Below are 21,346 nucleotides of genomic sequence, written 5' to 3' on the forward strand. Positions count from 1 at the left end.
TATACAATGACGGCCTACCCCGGCCAAACCCTAACCTGGACGACGCTAGGTCAATTGTGGAACTCCCAATCACGGCCGGTTGTGATACAGCCTGGAATAAAACCAGGGTCTGTAGCGACGCCTCTAGCACTAAGATGCAGTGTCTTAGACCGCTGTGCAACTCGGGAACCCCAAGTGCATTTTTACTCATTTCACAACCAAAATCACTCTACTAGTGGTATCTGCTTGGCTGGGTAACTAGTTAAATTTACCGGGTATTTTTATTGTACAACTTTTCACAAATCACACATTACTGTTGTTGATGAAGCCATATGTATTCGCTCCAAGGTGGCATAGCAGTTCAGACGTCTTTTGTCCTCGTCTTGTCGTGTCCTGTATATATATATATTTACAACTTTTTTTCACATACATTTTATTTTTATTTTCCATCAACTCATCTTCAAAACACTCTCCTGCAACCCGCCTCACCAATTTATATTTATAAAAAAGTATTATTTACCTCAAATCTGTAATCCTCCAAGAAGCTAGCCAGAAACTAGCCAGAAGCTAATCCAGAAGCTAGTTCAGAAGCTAGTTAGCTCCTTTACTGGCAAATCGTTAGTATTCAGCTAACCACGGTTTGTGGTCATCAGCTATCCTTTAGCTCGAAAATCTATCGCCAGTTCTGTACGGCGCAGCGCGGCTCGGAACGGAACATACCGGACCAATTTTTCTCTCCATGTCCCTGGATTTCGACTGCTCTCTGGACATTCATACCCGGATCTCACAGCTAGCTAGCTGCTATCCGTGTGACTATCGGCCTTCGTCGATTCCGGAGCAAACATCAATTATTCCGGAGCTAGCCAGCTCCGTCAATCACTCCTGAGTTCAATCAATCACTCCTGGGCTGCAGTCACCTATCCGGACCCGTTTTACTGCCTACGCGGAGCCCCACCAGGCCTTCACAACTGGACTGCCGACGTTATCTACCCGAAAGAGATCCGGCTGGCTCCTCCGTCGCGACGTTACCTGAACGCCCATCTGCGGCCTGCTAACCGTTAGCTGTCTTACCGGCTGCTATCTGAATAGACAATTGGACAATTTATTTATTTTTATTATTATTATGTTTTCTTCTTGGGCCTCTATAACTATATCTATTGTTTTTGTTGTTGTTGTGTGATTTGGATTAATCCCCTCTACCACACGGAACCCCACTAATCTACTGACGGAACGCAAGAGGTGGCTAACAACAGACCTCCATCCTATGCTAGCTTGCTACCGATGCCCTGGCTAGCTGTCTAAATCACCAACCAACCTCTCCACTCACTGGACCCTTTTGATCACTCGACTAAGCATGCCTCTCCTTAATGTCAATATGTCTTGTCCATTGCTGTTCTGGTTAGTGTTTATTGGCTTATTTCACTGTAGAGCCTCTAGTCCTGCTCACTATACCTTATCCAAACTATTAGTTCCACCACCCACACATGCAATGACATCTCCTGGTTTCAATGATGTTTCTAGAGACAATATCTCTCTCTTCATCACTCAATACCTAGGTTTACCTCCACTGTATTCACATCCTACCATAGATTTGTCTGTACATTATACCTTGATGCTATTTTATCGCCCCAGAAACCTCCTTTTACTCTCTGTTCCAGACGTTCTAGACGACCAATTCTCATAGCTTTTAGCCGTACCCTTATTCTACTCCTCATATGTTCCTCTGGCGATGTAGAGGTGAATCCAGGCCCTGCAGTGCCTAGCTCCACTCCTATTCCCCAGGCGCTCTCTTTTGATGACTTCTGTGACCGTAATAGCCTTGGTTTCATGCATGTTAACATTAGAAGCCTCCTCCCTAAGTTTGTTCTATTCACTGCTTTAGCATACTCAGCCAACCCGGATGTTCTAGCTGTGTCTGAATCCTGGCTTAGGAAGACCACCAAAAATTCAGAAATTTTAATTCCAAACTACAACATTTTCAGACAAGATAGAACTGCCAAAGGGGGCGGTGTTGCAATCTACTGCAAAGATAGCCTGCAGAGTTCTGTCCTACTATCCAGGTCTGTACCCAAACAATTTGAACTTCTACTTTTAAAAATCCACCTCTCTAAAAACAAGTCTCTCACCGTTGCCGCCTGCTATAGACCACCCTCTGCCCCCAGCTGTGCTCTGGACACCATATGTGAACTGATTGCCCCCCATCTATCTTCAGAGTTCGTGCTGCTAGGTGACCTAAACTGGAACATGCTTAACACCCCAGCCATCCTACAATCTAAACTTGATGCCCTCAATCTCACACAAATTATCAATGAACCTACCAGGTACCTCCCCAAAGCCTTAAACACGGGCACCCTCATAGATATCATCCTAACCAACTTCCCCTCTAAATACACCTCTGCTGTCTTCAACCAAGATCTCAGCGATCACTGCCTCATTGCCTGCATCCGTAATGGGTCAGCGGTCAAACGACCTCCACTCATCACTGTAAAACGCTCCCTGAAACACTTCTGCGAGCAGGCCTTTCTAATCGACCTGGCCGGGGTATCCTGGAAGGATATTGATCTCATCCCGTCAGTAGAGGATGCCTGGATATTTTTAAAAATGCCTTCCTAACCATCTTAAATAAACATGCCCCATTCAAGAAATTTAGAACCAGGAACAGATATAGCCCTTGGTTCTCCCCAGACCTGACTGCCCTTAACCAACACAAAAACATCCTATGGCGTTCTGCATTAGCATCGAACAGCCCCCGTGATATGCAGCTGTTCAGGGAAGCTAGAAACCATTATACACAGGCAGTTAGAAAAGCCAAGGCTAGCTCTTTCAAGCAGAAATTTGCTTCCTGCAACACTAACTCAAAAAAGTTCTGGGACACTGTAAAGTCCATGGAGAATAAGAACACCTCCTCCCAGCTGCCCACTGCACTGAAGATAGGAAACACTGTCACCAATGATAAATCCACCATAATTGAGAATTTCAATAAGCATTTTTCTACGGCTGGCCATGCTTTCCACCTGGCTACTCCTACCCCGGACAACAGCACTGCACCCCCAACAGCAACTCGCCCAAGCCTTCCCCATTTCTCCTTCTCCCAAATCCATTCAGCTGATGTTCTGAAAGAGCTGCAAAATCTGGACCCCTACAAATCAGCCGGGCTAGACAATCTGGACCCTTTCTTTCTAAAATTATCTGCCGAAATTGTTGCCACCCCTATTACTAGCCTGTTCAACCTCTCTTTCGTGTCGTCTGAGATTCCCAAAGATTGGAAAGCAGCTGCGGTCATCCCCCTCTTCAAAGGGGGGACACTCTTGACCCAAACTGCTACAGACCTATATCTATCCTACCGTGCCTTTCTAAGGTCTTCGAAAGCCAAGTCAACAAACAGATTACCGACCATTTCGAATCTCACCATACCTTCTCTGCTATGCAATCTGGTTTCAGAGCTGGTCATGGGTGCACCTCAGCCACGCTCAAGGTCCTAAACGATATCTTAACCGCCATCGATAAGAAACATTACTGTGCAGCCGTATTCATTGATCTGGCCAAGGCTTTCGACTCTGTCAATCACTACATCCTCATCGGCAGACTCGACAGCCTTGGTTTCTCAAATAATTGCCTCGCCTGGTTCACCAACTACTTCTCTGATAGAGTTCAGTGTGTCAAATCGGAGGGTCTGCTGTCCGGACCTCTGGCAGTCTCTATGGGGGTGCCACAGGGTTCAATTCTTGGACCGACTCTCTTCTCTGTATACATCAATGAGGTTGCTCTTGCTGCTGGTGAGTCCCTGATCCACCTCTACGCAGACGACACCATTCTGTATACTTCCGGCCCTTCTTTGGACACTGTGTTAACAACCCTCCAGGCAAGCTTCAATGCCATACAACTCTCCTTCCGTGGCCTCCAATTGCTCTTAAATACAAGTAAAACTAAATGCATGCTCTTCAACCGATCGCTACCTGCACCTACCAGCCTGTCCAACATCACTACTCTGGACGGCTCTGACTTAGAATACGTGGACAACTACAAATACTTAGGTGTCTGGTTAGACTGTAAACTCTCCTTCCAGACCCATATCAAACATCTCCAATCCAAAGTTAAATCTAGAATTGGCTTCCTATTTCGCAACAAAGCATCCTTCACTCATGCTGCCAAACATACCCTTGTAAAACTGACCATCCTACCAGTCCTCGACTTTGGCGATGTCATTTACAAAATAGCCTCCAATACCCTACTCAACAAATTGGATGCAGTCTATCACAGTGCAATCCGTTTTATCACCAAAGCCCCATATACTACCCACCATTGCGACCTGTACGCTCTCGTTGGCTGGCCCTCGCTTCATACTCGTCGCCAAACCCACTGGCTCCATGTCATCTACAAGACCCTGCTAGGTAAAGTCCCCCTTATCTCAGCTCGCTGGTCACCATAGCATCTCCCACCTGTAGCACACGCTCCAGCAGGTATATCTCTCTAGTCACCCCCAAAACCAATTCTTTCTTGGCCGCCTCTCCTTCCAGTTCTCTGCTGCCAATGACTGGAACGAACTACAAAAATCTCTGAAACTGGAAACACTTATCTCCCTCACTAGCTTTAAGCACCAACTGTCAGAGCAGCTCACAGATTACTGCACCTGTACATAGCCCACCTATAATTTAGCCCAAACAACTACCTCTTTCCCAACTGTATTTATTTTTAATTAATTTATTTATTTAGCTCCTTTGCACCCCATTATTTTTATTTCTACTTTGCACATTCTTCCATTGCAAAACTACCATTCCAGTGTTTTACTTGCTATATTGTATTTACTTCGCCACCATGGCCTTTTTTGCCTTTACCTCCCTTCTCACCTCATTTGCTCACATTGTATATAGACTTGTTTATACTGTATTATTGACTGTATGTTTGTTTTACTCCATGTGTAACTCTGTGTCGTTGTATCTGTCGAACTGCTTTGCTTTATCTTGGCCAGGTCGCAATTGTAAATGAGAACTTGTTCTCAACTTGCCTACCTGGTTAAATAAAGGTAAAATAAATTTAAAAAAATAAATATGTGTCATGTGCTAATTCTAATTCGTCACTATTTACCACAGCCACAAAGTCATACATGCTGCCTATTTCTACAATTTATCTTCTTACAATGTGAGTTCAACCTAACCTTAGCCTTAACCACAAATCTTGGCCACTTTAGATACTGCCGGCAGCATGCTATAGGCTACAACTGCGGGAAACAACTGACTTCGGGAATTCACACCTATGTGAAGTTAGCACAATAAGGATTAGTCACAATAGTGGAATTTGCAGTTTGCCTTCAAAATAAAAGTTCCCCATTGAAAGTGATGCAAACGGATACAAATAATGGGAACAGGCCATATTTAATTTTACACAAAAATAAAAACAACTGTTGAAATCCCACTGTTGATGTACGGGAGGGGGGTAACAGGGTAACTGTCAACCTGTCTCAGCATTATCCACAGGGTAACTGTCAACCTGTCTCAGCATTATCCACAGGGTAACTGTCAACTTCTGAGTCTGAAAATGGACACTGGAGGTGAAGGAATTAACGTCGTTAGTATCAACCGGATGTAGTAGAAAGACATAATTTCCACATTCAGATGTTTAGAGCACAGAGGTAATTATATACATTATATTGTTTCAGATGCGACCTTCCGTTGACTCCCAGGTAACAATTCAACAACGGACCAAGTTATTTGAGCCAACAATAAAGATGATTGAAACCACTCTTTTAGTTGTCAGTCAGTCAGACTTTTCAAAGTATACCAGAGCAGGCTATTGTGATTCAGTCCTGACCTTGGTAGTTTTACGCATGGATTGTTTTTATTTATGTAGCTTAGCTACAGTATCATTCAGGTAAAAAGCAAACATTTCCATTCATTTAAATACATGGCAACATATATTTAAATATATAAACATATATGTAGAAATATATCAAAAAGGCCAATTTAGTAATATGTCCATATATTTAAATATATGTAATATAAGGTATAAACACATTTATTTTAATATACGTAAATACATAAATGTTGTTAAAACAGGGTGGCACCAATGATTAGGGCCAGGCGTTTTGGTTCTTCGGTTGTTGTTTTTCTACCCCGTGTCCGATATAGCGCTTTCTCACACCGTGATCATCTAACATAATTATCCAATTAGTCCAAAATCAATTCCCAACCGTGTGGCTTGACTTCAAATGACATTAAAATAAAATATTTGCATCAACAGCATGCACTTTAGACTAATGCACCAAATGATTACCCTAAGGAAATAAATCGGCATAAATATTTTACTTACTCATTGTCTGTTATCAAAATTATATAGGAATAGTAGGCATGTTATCTAAGAAAATGTAGCCGAACAAACTAGCCATTTTCATTAAACACGTGTACCAACGTAAATGATGAGGATATATATTGCTTTTGCAAGCGCCAACATCCCATTGACAATCCCAAATTGCGCACCTTCATTAAGACACGTGAAAAGAACCGAGCCGCAAAAACACAGTAACGGACAAATCCACTGTCACACATCGTGTATGAGAGCTGGGTGAAGATGTTAAAGTTGTTCTGGCTGATAGAGTGTATTTACAGGCAGAGAACTATTCAACAGTGTTAGAATATCACTCCGAGTAGCTTCGCTTTTACATGAACCTTGTGGAGGCGGAGAAGCGCATCTCCAAATACTGACATCTTAACAGAGATGGATAAAATGTGTTCTTTCTATAGTAAATGAAAATAGGCGAGCCGTTAGTATTCTGAAAATAGTCTATATTTCACCCCTCTACATTTTCGGATAGAAAAATGCCTATCATACCCATATGTTAATTAACACAACGAAGACGTCGTGAAATATTGTTGTTGATTGATGTTGTCTTGTTATGTAAGGACGAGACTGTTCCACTATATATCCCCCGCAACGTTTCAAGGTTGAAGCATTCTTCTGAGACTGCATAATTATGTCAGATGGCTGTCTATCCGGTCTATCCTGTTTTTCCATTTAAAATGTGACGCTAAATTGCAGGTTTTGCAGAATATATTGTTGTCTGCAAAGAACATCCCAGCGGGGAATTTCAAGCGATAGAGATGTTTTATTGTACACTTATATTTTCTGCTTGGATTCATAGTATTTCCCCTTTAAGTGTCCAAATTGCCCCATTTATATAACCTCCTGTCATCAGGGATTGAGTCTGTTGGAGGCGATCAGCTTGAGAAAAACGAGGTGTAAAATCACTGATCTACAAATAGAATTCCCTGCCAAATAATAGGTTTTGTGGAATTAAGATTCATATGCTGCGCCTCCCCTGGTTCAGGTGACCCCTCCACCAGAAACGAATGGACAACCAGACTGGAATGACTGAGACTTGTGTCAATTACAGAGCATTTCCTAGGATTTTCTGCCTGCATCAAACCCAGTGGATAATGCTGGAATATTGGTCAATAAATAGTTTTTTTGTTTTAAAAAAAACGCCTGGCCCTACTATATAAACCCTCTATTTATGCTATGGATCCCCATTCACTGCTGACAAGGATTAAAACAATTATATCACAATAATGTTTGCAGCGATCATTATCATCAAAAACATCCAGGAAATGTCCTCTCTGTTCGCAGGTCGTTAATCTGCGATGGATTAAATCCCGTCCAGAGTCAGGAAGGGATTTATTTATGGAGATACGCATCCAGCCACAGATCCCCTGACTTCTTCAGTGACCTGGAGAAGAACAGAGGTGGATAAAGAACCAGGTAAATCACATAGGAGACTGAGAGCAGCAGGTATCACCTTATGATGTACAATCTATTCCCAGAGGAATAGCACTATACAAGTATTCATTAAAACACTTTACCTGACAACATCAGTCATGCCTTTCTGCAAAGTCTTGACCTGGTAGGGAACTCCATGTTTCTCACACAAAGCACGAACCAGAGGAGCCACCAGGTGGTAGTTATGACGGGGCATGGTAGGAAACAGACTGGGAGACAGAGGGGGAGAGGCAGAGAGAGAGTGGGGGGAGGAGAGAGAGGGAGAGAGAGATTAGAGAAAGAGGCAGCGAGAGAGAGAGAGAGAGTGGGGGAGGAGGAAGGAGAGAGAGATCAGACATAATCAGAGTTTTTTCAGAGAAACCTCCGTTTCTGAGTAGGATTGTATCAATATTGTATCTAAACACTATTACGAGGTAGAGTATTTAGTACAAACAACAAGTTATATTTAAGATCGAATGAAGCTGAATACTTAAACTATAAACTTAAACTATAACTAAAACTAAAACTATAACTTTAGTATGTCAGTGACCTGATAAATGGCCATATAAATACACTATATACTGTTTGACAGACAACAGTAAGGTGGGATATTTGTTTCACTTACTGGTGTTCAATCTGAAAGTTGAGGTGTCCACTGAACCAGTCGTTGAAGGTTGACTGTTCAATGTTGCAAGTAGCACTCAACTAAGACCAGAGAAAGAGACACGTTTACAGCTCCCTCTGCTGGAGAACTACAGAAGGCACAGCCCCAGAAAACACTCCTGGACCTGTACTCAGGACTGCTGTTCCCAGATCAGTTTAGCCTTTTAAGATTATAATGAATAGGAATGTATGGACAGGGGGGACCTGATCCTAGATCAGCCCTGCTACTCCAAGACAAGACCCAGTTGTCTAGTAATGTTACCTGCATGGTGAGCCAGTCCTGGTGTCTCTCGTGATCTATCTCCATAGGAAGGTGATTCATCTGGGTCACCCATACAAACCAGTGGCTTTCCAAAAACCTATATACGGTACAATATTCACAATATAATTATTCAGCCTCAATATTATATTACATTATTACATCAAGCACAGCATTGTGTTGTTTTCTAATACTGTAGATAGTTTGAATACAACAAATGAATGAGTTAAGCTTTGAGCTCCCTCTCAGTTCATACTTTACCTGACGAAGCTGATCAATGCTACTGAGCCAAAGAAACCAAAGAAGGGATAGTAACAGCAGAAGAAGCGAAGGTAGAAACTCATCGACCACGCCAGATCCTTCACAGGAGACAAAGATTGGGATTACGGACAGACATGATCACATCTGGGGTTCCTAGCAAAGCAACAATTATCACTGTTGATTAGGAAGCATTACGGACAGACATAATGACATCTGGGGTTCCTAGCAAAGCAACAATTATCACTGTTGATTAGGAAGCATTACGGACAGACATAATGACATCTGGGGTTCCTAGCAAAGCAACAATTATCACTGTTGATTAGGAAGCTAGTCATTTCTGATGGTACAGTCAGTGTTAGTGGTATTATGCTCGCTAGCTTTAGTGAGCAACGAACAAGGATTTAGTGCCCCCAGGTGTGAGCATAATAATACTAATAATAATCATAATCATAATCATAATCATATCTATCCTGCCCTGCCTTTCTAAGGCCTTCGAATGCCAAGTTAACAAACAGATCACAGACCATTTCGAATCCCACCGTACCTTCTCTTACATCTGGGGTTCCTACCCAGTGGCAACACATCATTCATTTTTTGAGCCCCACATTTATTAGAAATTATAGATGGAACGTATCAAAGCTCATCGGCCGATGGACATAGACACAACAAGTTGGTTGATGATGTAATATGCCAGGGAGATATGTATACTGTAGCTAAGAAAGTAAATCAAGTGTATGTTGTGTAGTAAGCTGTTAGTAGCCGATATGCCTCACCCTAATAATTTGGTCCTTTTCCCCCTCATAACTTACTCTACTGTTCTGACTTGGTGGTGCACATGTAGCCTACAGGCTGATTTAGAGACATGTTATCATTTAATATCTTAAGAGCTTTCCATGTCTGCTTATATCCCCCTTTATTTATCCTACGGTTCTGACTTGGTGTACAGGTTGAACACTTGAAGAATGGCCCGTGTTCTGAATTCTGTCGCTGTACATTTCAAAAGCGCTGAACAAATAGTTATATTTACTACGTACTTGCTCATTAAAGTCTTAAACGAAATTTCAGATTTCCTCTTATCCACTTGTCGTCCCCTTATGCCAAAGTTTGTACATCTCAAATTGTCATTAGAAACCACATTTGTTTAACCAAGTCAGCCATATCAGCTATGTTTTTTTAAAGACAGTAAATGAGGCTGAATGAACTGTTTCGCTGCCAGACAAGGCTCCGCTGATAGCCAGGTGTAGCAGTGGTAAGATGAAGGGACAGCTATATGTCGGCCCTAACAGTTTGTGGGCGCCGTTTGTCACCATTACAGTGCAATTAATGTATTGTTTAGTGCATTTAGTGCATACATCCCATATTTTTGTTTTTGCTAAAATCACCCCTATTTCCCTATAGGATGACTGCAAAGCAACAATCATCACGGTGATAAGGACGATAGTTCACCCGATGTCACAGGAAGTCCATAAAGATCAAGGACATCAACCACCCGAGCCACTGCCTGTTCACCCCGCTATCATCCAGAAGGCGAGGTCAGTACAGGTGCATCAAAGCTGGACCGAGAGACTGAAAAACAGCTTCCATCTCAAGGCCATCAGACTGTTAAACAGCCATCACTAACATTGAGTGGCTGCTGCCAACATACGGACTCAAGTCTCTAGCCACTTTAATAATAAAAAATTGGATGTAATAAATGTATCACTAGTCACTTTAAACAATGCCACTTTATATAATGTTTACATACCCTACATTACTCATCTCATTAAGTGTTATACTGTACTCTACACCATCTACTGCATCTTGCCTATGCTGTTCGGCCCTCACTCATCCATATATTTATATGTACATATTCTTATTCATCCTTTACATGTGTGTGTATAAGGTAGTTGTTGTGAAATTGTTAGATTACTTGTTAGATTTTACTGCACGGTTGGAACTAGAAGCACAAGCATTTCGCCACACTCGCATTAACATCTGCTAACCATGTGTATGTGATAAAATTTGATTTTTATTTTAGTCATTTCTGATGGTACAGTCAGTGTGTTGTTGGTAGTACAATATTATTGCTCACTAGCTTTGGTGAGCAACGAACAAGGATTTTATTGCCCCCAGGTGTGAGCATAGTCATACCTATCCTACCCTGCCTTTCTAAGGTCTTCGAAAGCCAAGTTAACAAACAGATCACCGACCATTTCGAATCCCATCGTACCTTTCCGCTATGCAATCTGCTTTCCGAGCTGGTCATAGGTGCACCTCAGCCACGCTCAAGGTCCTAAACATCATATCATTACTCTCTCGTGGAAGCCCTTATATTCCAGATGGGAATGAAGAGGATTAAGTCTACATTTAGTTGGTATGAAATCTCACCATCCAGTCCTGTCGTAAAAACATGGTCCGCAATATCTGGATGTGGAAATACACTGGAATAAGTAGTGGAGGTCCAACTGAAACACAGAAGGGAAATATTGGTATTACATACATACATCAGCTGTCTGTCTTTTCCTTTTACGTGTTCAATGAAAGTTGATGTGATTCTATACAGAAATCCAATGAAACGTGTTCAGCAACTTACTGAGGAAGAAGTACTGGTGTTGGTGATGGTAGGGCATGTACTTCAACTTCTTTATACCATACTGCAATAGACAGAGACAAGGAGACAGATGGATCTTACACAGAAACACGAATACCGTTTTAACACGACTGAGACAAACCGTTACATGGACATTATTATTATTAAATTAATGAGCTATTACATGGATATTTGAATAATACATGGATATTATTACATGGTTATTTCATGAATATTACATTAAATTAATGAGCTATTACATGGATATTATTACATGGTTATTTCATGAATATTACATAAAATTAATGAGCTATTACATAGATATTTGAATATTACATGGATAATATTACATAGTTATTTCATGAATATTACATTAAATTAATGAGCTATTACATGGATATTATTACATGGTTATTTCATGAATATTACATTAAATTAATGAGCTATTACATGGATATTTGAATATTACATGGATATTATTACATGGTTATTTCATGAATATTACATTAATTTAATGAACATGTTGTCTTAAAGGTCAAACATGACCCACTATGTTTAACAGCAGAGAAAACCCCCTAAAGGGTATTTTTTCAACTTGAAATTTGATGACGTTTCCTAGAGTGACCCCCAACATTACAACAAGTGAAACATCGCCTCTGTTCATATTTCCATTAAAGCTGTACACCAACAGGGTACAAAGATTGTCTGTACACCACCAGGGTACAAAGATTGTTTTAGGGTCATTTTTGACCCGGCAGTTCTAAATTAATTTACACACCACAAACACACACACACACACACGCACGCACGCACGCACCTACGCACACACACACGCACGCACGCACACACACACAATGATAAATGTAGATTATGTGCTGCTGATTGAACTCAGACCAAACTAAAACTTTCTTGTGGATGTGCAGCGTCTCCCCTCCACGACCCCTCCACGACCCTTCCACGACCCCTCCACGACCCTTCCACGACCCCTCCATGACCCCTCCACGAGCCCACACATGGAGGGGACTAAATCATCCAAATTTCAGACAAAATAAACACATTTTCAGACAAAATAAACATGTCTTGAAAGCATTGTTTAATATGGGGGAATGCAGTCAGAGAAGGAGGTATAAAGATGCTGCAGATCCTCCCAGTTCTCCCTTTGCTGAAGCCATGAGTGCAGGTTTCAGTGCCCAACAGGTCATAGATCTGATTTTATCAGATGTCCAGGAGGAACCAGAGAACAATGATTTATAAGAGAAGGAGGAATCTGAAGAAGAAGATGGTGAAGAATACAACCCAGAGCACGATGCATCATCTTCAGATGAAGAAGAATACAACCCAGAGCTGAAAGAGAGACATTTTTGTCAAAGAACAGCAAAATGACATGGTCCTTGTCACCATATGACAACCAAGGCGGGATGGCAGCACAAAATGTCCTAAGGATGACCCCAGGGCCCACAAGACATGCCGTTTCCCATGCCCAGGACATCACCTCAACATTCTACACGTTCATCACACCAGCCATCTAAAAAATCCTCCTGGAGATGACAAATTTGGAGGGTTTCCGTAAATATGGAGAAAGTATGGATGGGATTGACCTGCGTGTCTACATAGGGCTGCTAATCTTAGAGGGTGTGTATAGGTCCAGAGGCGAGACTAGTATGTAGTCTCTGGGATGCAGAGAGTAGATGGGAGATTTTCCGTGCCATGATGCCACTGAAAGTCGTCCACACTTTTTCAAGAATGCTACGATTTGATGACCGTGAGTCAAGACCTGCAAGACATGTGAGAGACAAACTGGCGACCATAAGAGAGGTCTGGGAGAAGTGGGTGGAGCCATAATAGAGGTCTGGGAGAAGTGGGTGGAGCCATAAAAGAGGTCTGGGAGAAGTCGGTGGAGCGTCTGCCATACCTCTACAACCCTGGGCCTGAAGTAACAGTGGATGAGCAACTGGTTCCAATCTGAGGTTCATTTCCATTTTCATATCTGTAATGTAAGTGATTTTGACCGTTCATTTTATTACGTATTGCTGTAATATCATTGATTCATGTGTTTGTTTTCTGTGGCACTGATACTATTTACTGATAGTAAATCTCTTTGGTCAATAGGTCGCTGTCCTTTCTGGCAGTATATGCCCTGCAAGCCAGCAAAGTATGACATCATACTTGGAAGATGCAAGTCTACACAGGGATGTCGACCAGTGGATGTCTCGCTGCAGGAGGACTGCCCGCTGGCCCCTGGTCATCTTCCATAACATCATTGATGTGGCCTCATACAATGCCTTCGTGATACGGAACAAGATCAACCCTATCTGGATGCCTGATAAGCGGTGTTCCTGGAGCAGCTGGGAAAGACACTTGTAACCCCACACATTCAAAGAAGGGAGTGCCTCCCCTGCACAGCAGCATCTGCAGCGCTTGTGAAAGCTGTTCAGGGGGTCTGAATCTTGTCCTGATCCACCTGAGGCTGCAGCTGGGGCAGGCAAGAGAGAGGATGCCAATTCTGCCCCCCGAAAGAAGGACTGTAAAACAAATACTATGTGCTGCACATGGGAGAAATACATCTGCAAAGTCGATGCACACACACTTGCATACTGTCCTACATGTGCTAATTAGAGTTGATTGATTTATGTTCTTCACGTTTTTGTTTTGTATCTTATCTTATTTTATTATTATTTATTGTTGTTGTTTATACACCTTGTGGGTGGGGGCAATGGTTAAAAAAATGGGAGAAGACTAGTATTTTGTAGTTGAATTCCTCATTGTACAGTATATAAGAATATATCACGATGTGGCCAAAAAATGTCAAGACTGTTATTGTTTCCCTTCAATAAAATGCATTAAAAACTACTTTCTGCACATTCCCGCTATTTTCTTAGGCTACACGTGTGCTAAAAAGTTTGTTTACACCTTTTTACACCTACCTTTAGCAATAATAATAATAGTAAACCTCTAAACAATTATGACAGGTGTGACAGGTGTGCTGTAATAGAAACGAGGGGTGTCCACTGATTGAATGCAGTCTTTCTGCATTGTGAGGGAAAACCCTCAGATATTCACAACGTTTGTGATGAATGACAGGTTGTTTCTTCATGCTAAATAGATTTGGGGTTTAAAATTCAATCAAGATGTTTTATTTTAGGGGTTTTAGTGAAGGCCGGTCATTGTTTACCCTCAGGACAAGGGGAGCAGACAGAATGTTACGACTACACAGGGGTTAAGAGGATATTAAGGTTAAATATTAAGAGGATATTTGAATTTTACATTAACATATTTACTACTACATGGATATTATTACATGGTTATTTCATGAATATTAAATTAAATTAATGAAATATTACATGGATATTATTACATAGTTATTTCATGAATATTAAATTAATGAAATATTACATGGATATTATTACATAGTTATTTCATGAATATTAAATTAATGAAATATTACATGGATATTATTACATAGTTATTTCATGAATATTACATTAAATTAATGAACTATTACATGGATATTATTACATGGTTATTTCATGAATATTAAATTAATGAAATATTACATGGATATTATTACATAGTTATTTCATGAATATTACATTAAATTAATGAACTATTACATAGATATTTGAATATTACATGGATAATATTACATGAATATTTAGATTATTATTCAAATATGACAGGAAGTCAGATGGGTCATAAAGGTACTAAGGTTGTGAGTCCAGTTGGGGCAGGAATCACAAATATATTATAGTGATAACTACCTCTACAGGCTGTTTGTCTCCCAGGACAAAGACATGCAGTGAGTTAACATCAGGATCTTTACTAAACACGTTGGGTTTAGCGTGGTGCTGGAAGTGACGATGGTTCCACCAGTTAGCAGAGGCACCCTGGAAACACACAGCTACTGTTACTTATTAATGGTACACACAATTACACTTACAACGGTTGGACACCACACGAAATAAGGCTAATGTATAGCAGTGAACTTGGAAATGTAACACTGCACTGCTCACGATCCACTGAATGTAGGAAAGTGAAAAGGACCATTTCCATGAACACAGATTAAACCTGTACTTTCAAAGGAGATTATCCATTGAGAATGGTTTTCAGTCTAGATCTAGGTTTAAACTGTGTCCGATTAACTTATCCAAAGAGTAGCAGAAGATCCGCCTAAAGAAACAGTATTGTCAAATGTCAAACCATTGTCCAGCAGCCTACCTTTAAGTGTCCAATGACAAACTTTTGGAGTATGTGATTCCAACTAGATTTCTTGCAGACTGACAGGTGGCCGTAGTCATGCTGCAGCCAGCCAGCTTGGGACTGAGAGGGAAAAAGAAAGGCAGAATTTGAACGGTGTCTGAAAGGTGGTTTGGTAACCCTATGGCTAACATAAACCCTCACCATAACCTAACCTCACCACCCCTAACCTTCACCTTAATCATAACCCTAACCTTAACGCTAACCCTAACCTTAACCCTAACCTTCGATCCCTATGCCTAACCTTTGAATCTGCCTGTCAACGATCTTCTTGTACTCCCTAATAATACTGTAATGGTACCTGAGACGTGGCCAGCATGAGGGAACAGAGCAGTGTGAGGCTCCAGCTGGTCCCCCAGACCCAGAGCAGGCCCAAAGCCAGGGCCTCTAGTAGCAGGATGTGGCCCAGGTAGAGGCTGAAGAAGAGGGGGCGGGCTCGGAGGAGACCCTCCTTCTCCACACGGTCACGCAGGGCCTGGAAGTCCTGCACCAGAGCTGCCTGTATGGGTTAGAGGTGATCAATAATCATTACATATGTAATGGGATCTTTCTCAAAGTAGATGAACCAGAAGGAAGGTGGATGATGGTAGAGAGATGAGAATTGAGGGAGTGGAGGGGAGGAAGAGGACAGGAAGGGAGAGGGAGAAGGACAGGAGAGGGAGAAGGACAGTGTAAATTGAGAAGAGAAACCTGTAGAGAAGAAGAGGAAGAAGAAGAGGAAGGGTAAGGAAATAGAAGTAACAGAAAGCTGAAGAGAACCAGGATAAGATGTAAGACTCCTGAATAGGTAAACAGACAGCGGGCAGCAGGGAATCTGGGCATATAAACAGGCTGGTATAATGTGATCTAGTTATAGGGGCATCTGGGCACATAGACAGGCTGGTATAATGTGATCTAGTTATAGGGGCATCTGGGCACATAGACAGGCTGGTATAATGTGATCTAGTTATAGGGGCATCTGGGCACATAGACAGGCTGGTATAATGTGATCTAGTTATAGGGGCATCTGGGCACATAGACAGGCTGGTATAATGTGATCTAGTTATAGGGGCATCTGGGCACATAGACAGGCTGGTATAATGTGATCTAGTTATAGGGGCATCTGGGCACATAGACAGGCTGGTATAATGTGATCTAGTTATAGGGGCATCTGGGCATATAAACAGGCTGGTATAATGTGATCTAGTTATAGGGGCATCTGGGCACATAGACAGGCTGGTATAATGTGATCTAGTTATAGGGGCATCTGGGCATATAGACAGGCTGGTATAATGTGATCTAGTTATAGGGGCATCTGGGCATATAAACAGGCTGGTATAATGTGATCTAGTTATAGGGGCATCTGGGCACATAGACAGGCTGGTATAATGTGATCTAGTTATTATAGTAGATGACTGAAGATGACACACTACGACTTGGTCCCCGGTTCTTCTGACACATTGTAGAAAGTATCATTCTGCACAGCATTCAGTCTGAGAAGCATGTAATTCCCTATCAGCCAGAGAAAGACAGGCCTCACGTTGGTCCCCGGGTCCCTACCTAAACCTACAGTATGTTAGAGTGGGCGTGATGCTGTGTCAGAGGGAGAGATGCTGTAGGCTTCACATTATGTTTCATTATGTAGCCAACAACGATGTATGTTATGGGTGTGATGCTGTAGAGGGAGAGAGAGAAAGATTGGCCTCCTCACGTTTTTCCCCTGGTCCTGGCTGGGCTCTGTCGGTGCCAGCTCTCCAATCAGCAACGGCTTCAGAAACTTCCTGACAAAATTAGCATCGGGATGGAATGCGGAAAATGCGTCCTAGAAATTAGAGACATAGATCAATCTATGTTGTTTAAGAGAAATACATACAAATGTCATTAATTTGTCTCTCAGTACAAAAATATAATTAATATTCGCCGTGTGATTAAATAAAGACGCAGAAATCGCTCCGACGTTTCCTGGTTGTTACCTAATCTAATATCTAATAGTTCGCTCTAATTTCAGTTTATGTGACAAAACAAACAAGTATAGTGTAGAGAATCATTGTATGAGAAAAAATGGGAAATAACTTTTTCATAACCAAAAAATATTTGCATATCTCAGCAAACAAACAACAAAACCGAAAGTAAAAGATCCCCCCCAAAAAACGAAAACTTAAGAACAGGAAGCATAGAAATAGAACAGATAGAACTGCTTATTAAACATTTGCATATTGCAGCTTTATGATCATTATCATGATCCATCAATGTACGATCCACTAACAACTAGTGTAATAAGTCATTATCACAATGTACAATCCACTAACAACTAGTGTAATAAGTCATTATCACAATGTACGATCCACTAACAACTAGTGTAATATGTCATTATCACAATGTACGATCCACCAGCAACTAGTGTAATAAGTCATTATCACAATGTACAATCCACTAACAACTAGTGTAATAGTCATTATCACAATGTACGATCCACCAGCAACTAGTGTAATATGTCATTATCACAATGTACGATCCACTAACAACTAGTGTAATAAGTCATTATCACAATGTACGATCCACTAACAACTAGTGTAATATGTCATTATCACAATGTACGATCCACTAACAACTAGTGTAATATGTCATTATCACAATGTACGATCCACCAGCAACTAGTGTAATAAGTCATTATCACAATGTACAATCCACTAACAACTAGTGTAATATGTCATTATCACAATGTACGATCCACCAGCAACTAGTGTAATATGTCATTATCACAATGTACGATCCACTAACAACTAGTGTAATAAGTCATTATCACAATGTACGATCCACTAACAACTAGTGTAATAAGTCATTATCACAATGTACGATCCACTAACAACCAGTGTAATAAGTCATTATCACAATGTACGATCCACTAACAACTAGTGTAATAAGTTATTATCACAATGTACGATCCACTAACAACCAGTGTAATAAGTTATTATCACAATGTACGATCCACTAACAACTACTGTAATATGTCATTATCACAATGTACGATCCACTAACAACTACTGTAATATGTCATTATCACAATGTACGATCCACTAACAACTACTGTAATATGTAATAGAGTCATAATGTACGATCCACTAACAACTAGTGTAATATGTCATTATCACAATGTACGATCCACTAACAACTAGTGTAATATGTCATTATCACAATGTACGATCCACCAGCAACTAGTGTAATAAGTCATTATCACAATGTACAATCCACTAACAACTAGTGTAATATGTCATTATCACAATGTACGATCCACCAGCAACTAGTGTAATATGTCATTATCACAATGTACGATCCACTAACAACTAGTGTAATAAGTCATTATCACAATGTACGATCCACTAACAACTAGTGTAATAAGTTATTATCACAATGTACGATCCACTAACAACCGGTGTAATAAGTTATTATCACAATGTACGATCCACTAACAACTACTGTAATATGTCATTATCACAATGTACGATCCACTAACAACTACTGTAATATGTCATTATCACAATGTACGATCCACTAATAACTAGTGTAATATGTAATAGCGTCATAATGTACGATCCACTAACAACTAGTGTAATATGTCATTATCACAATGTACGATCCACTAACAACTAGTGTAATATGTAATAGTGTCATAATGTACGATCCACTAACAACTAGTGTAATATGTAATAGAGTCATAATGTACGATCCACTAACAACTACTGTAATATGTAATAGAGTCATAATGTACGATCCACTAACAACTAGTGTAATAAGTCATTATCATAATGTACGATCCACTAACAACTACTGTAATATGTAATAGAGTCATAATGTACGATCCACTAACAACTAGTGTAATAAGTCATTATCATAATGTACGATCCACTAACAACTACTGTAATATGTAATAGAGTCATAATGTACGATCCACTAACAACTAGTGTAATAAGTCATTATCATAATGTACGATCCACTAACAACTACTGTAATATGTCATACCTACAACATTATAACATTTGCAACAGTCTTCTTGGAATAACTTGAGAACATTTCACCAACAACTTCCATAGTTAGGCTACTGACCGTGGCATCTTCTCCAGCAAAGTGACTGATGACCCTGATGCCCCCCGGGTGTCTCTTCGCCCACTGGGTAATATTATAGACCTTCCTGTCGATGACCAACCACTGGTCGCTTCTGTGGCAGTGCTTCTGGACCTCTTCCCAGGTGTAGACTGCACTGCCACCTCGCCCTCCACCGGGCCCAACCCCGTCACACTTGGCCGGCTCGCTTGACTCCGTCTGCTGACCTCCGCCCCCCATCCTCGGTTCTCTCTGCTCCACTCACACCGTCGCTGTGTCGGCTGCGCTCTGTCCAGTCTGTCCAACTGAAACACACTGAGGACCAGTCAAATGCAACGTACAGAGAGGAAGTCAGGGAATGGAATCAGAATCAGATCATGCTGTCTGAGCCAAGTCACACCCAGATGGTGAAATGGTGTGACTCTTCTACAGTTTGATTTTTATTGGGATGAGTCTTGTCCTGGAGGCAGATCTGAGAGATTTCCACTAGATAAGCCAGCTGCAAAGTCAAATGGGCTATATTAAAAAATTAATAAAAACAAACATTTGCTTTTTTGTCTTAATTTAAGATTAGGGTTAGGTTTAAAATCGGATTTGATGACTGTGACTGTGCTAGCTGGTGACCATTCGGCAGAGCTGCCTCCAGAACAACATTCATGACGAAAAACGCTAACCTGCTATTCTTTTGCCAGAGGGAAGGGAGATGTTTTCCAGACAGCGTTGTACAACAAAATGTGTTGTTCAATTCATTTGCTGAAAATATCGAATGACGAATACCTGTAGAGGCGCAAGAATGTCAGCCAGTCTGGGTCCTGTAATTCCGTGGAGTTCCTTTTCTAACAAAAAAGATAGCGCCATTGTGTAGGCATGGACTCCTTTTCTGTTCCGCATATGTTTCTCGAGTTTTATATGACACACAGTGCAAACCTTTATGAGTGTTTCATTTTAATGTCTGTATAATGACACACATGATACAATCGAAAGTCGTGTCAGCCGTTACAGAAATCCCCAGGCTACATGACATTACATTAAATCAGGCTATATTGTGATCAACAATATAACGCAATTATACAATGATGATGTGGCTACAGAATGAATAGAATAGCTGCACTCACCAGCATTTCCAGATGTGCAATCCTCTCCTCGCTCCGTCTCTTATTCATAAAAATACATGTACTTCTTTCTGATCACCCGTCTCATCATCTATCCAATCAAATCATCAGCAGACTCCTAACGGTATGTTTCGTTCCTATAGCTCACTCAGTCATTCACCCACTCGTTCACTATACAATTCAAAGCCGATCATTCGAGGGTCTCTAGTCCAATAGAGTTGTTTCACTAGCCTGCTGCCATATCTGCAATTGGTTCATAACAGCCTTTCCGAATTATATATATATTTTTTTTAAATGGCCGGCCCTCTATCTGATTGGCTTTCTGGTCTGTCAATCACTTTCCTATGTCAATAATTTACCTATTCCAACCAATCAGGACGTTCTTGGACGCAATCAGGGCCCCGCCCCTGACACAGTGCC

General features: G+C 41.0%; 2 protein-coding genes across 6 annotated transcripts in view; both read right to left on the reverse strand.

Moving 5' to 3' along the window:
- Positions 1–21,060, reverse strand: part of LOC112237566 (acyl-CoA Delta-6 desaturase-like) — an 83,041-nt gene extending 61,981 nt beyond the window's left edge. Inside the window, exon 1 of the mRNA XM_042320749.1 lies at positions 20,930–21,060. The gene's annotated coding sequence lies outside the window, so the exon portion shown is untranslated. The remainder of the gene's footprint in view (positions 1–20,929) is intronic.
- fads2 (fatty acid desaturase 2) lies at positions 7,451–21,067 on the reverse strand. Of its 5 annotated transcripts, none has more exons than XM_042320598.1 (14): positions 20,930–21,067; positions 20,489–20,591; positions 19,818–20,129; positions 17,425–17,535; positions 16,036–16,233; positions 15,696–15,797; positions 15,239–15,364; positions 11,484–11,544; positions 11,279–11,355; positions 8,912–9,009; positions 8,654–8,750; positions 8,354–8,433; positions 7,833–7,958; positions 7,451–7,699 (listed from the first exon to the last, which is right to left on the reverse strand). In XM_042320598.1, the coding sequence occupies exons 3-14, from the start codon at positions 20,052–20,054 to the stop codon at positions 7,648–7,650; spliced, it is 1,365 nt and encodes a 454-aa protein (XP_042176532.1). In that variant the 5' UTR covers positions 20,055–20,129; positions 20,489–20,591; positions 20,930–21,067; the 3' UTR covers positions 7,451–7,647. The 5 variants fall into 5 exon arrangements, with proteins under 5 accessions (XP_042176532.1, XP_042176587.1, XP_042176563.1 ...); XM_042320653.1 differs by lacking the exon at positions 20,489–20,591 and adding an exon at positions 20,592–20,650 and having other exon boundaries at positions 20,930–21,063; XM_042320629.1 differs by having other exon boundaries at positions 20,489–20,650; positions 20,930–21,063.
- Positions 21,068–21,346: the final 279 nt, after the last annotated feature.

The sequence above is a fragment of the Oncorhynchus tshawytscha genome, linkage group LG01, assembly GCF_018296145.1.
Source record: "Oncorhynchus tshawytscha isolate Ot180627B linkage group LG01, Otsh_v2.0, whole genome shotgun sequence".
In the NCBI taxonomy this organism is placed as follows: Eukaryota; Metazoa; Chordata; class Actinopteri; order Salmoniformes; family Salmonidae; genus Oncorhynchus; species Oncorhynchus tshawytscha.

What these genes read in the sequence shown, in the direction of transcription:
- fads2 (XM_042320598.1), bottom strand. Translation starts at nt 20,054, where the DNA reads ATGGGGGGCGGAGGTCAGCAGACGGAGTCAAGCGAGCCGGCCAAGTGT. An exon ending in GCCAGGACCAGGGGAAAAAC is followed by an intron (nt 16,234 to 17,424) that starts GTGAGGAGGCCA and finishes TAACCCATACAG; the next exon opens with GCAGCTCTGGTGCAGGACTT. An exon ending in ACACCAGTACTTCTTCCTCA is followed by an intron (nt 11,356 to 11,483) that starts GTAAGTTGCTGA and finishes TCTGTGTTTCAG; the next exon opens with TTGGACCTCCACTACTTATT.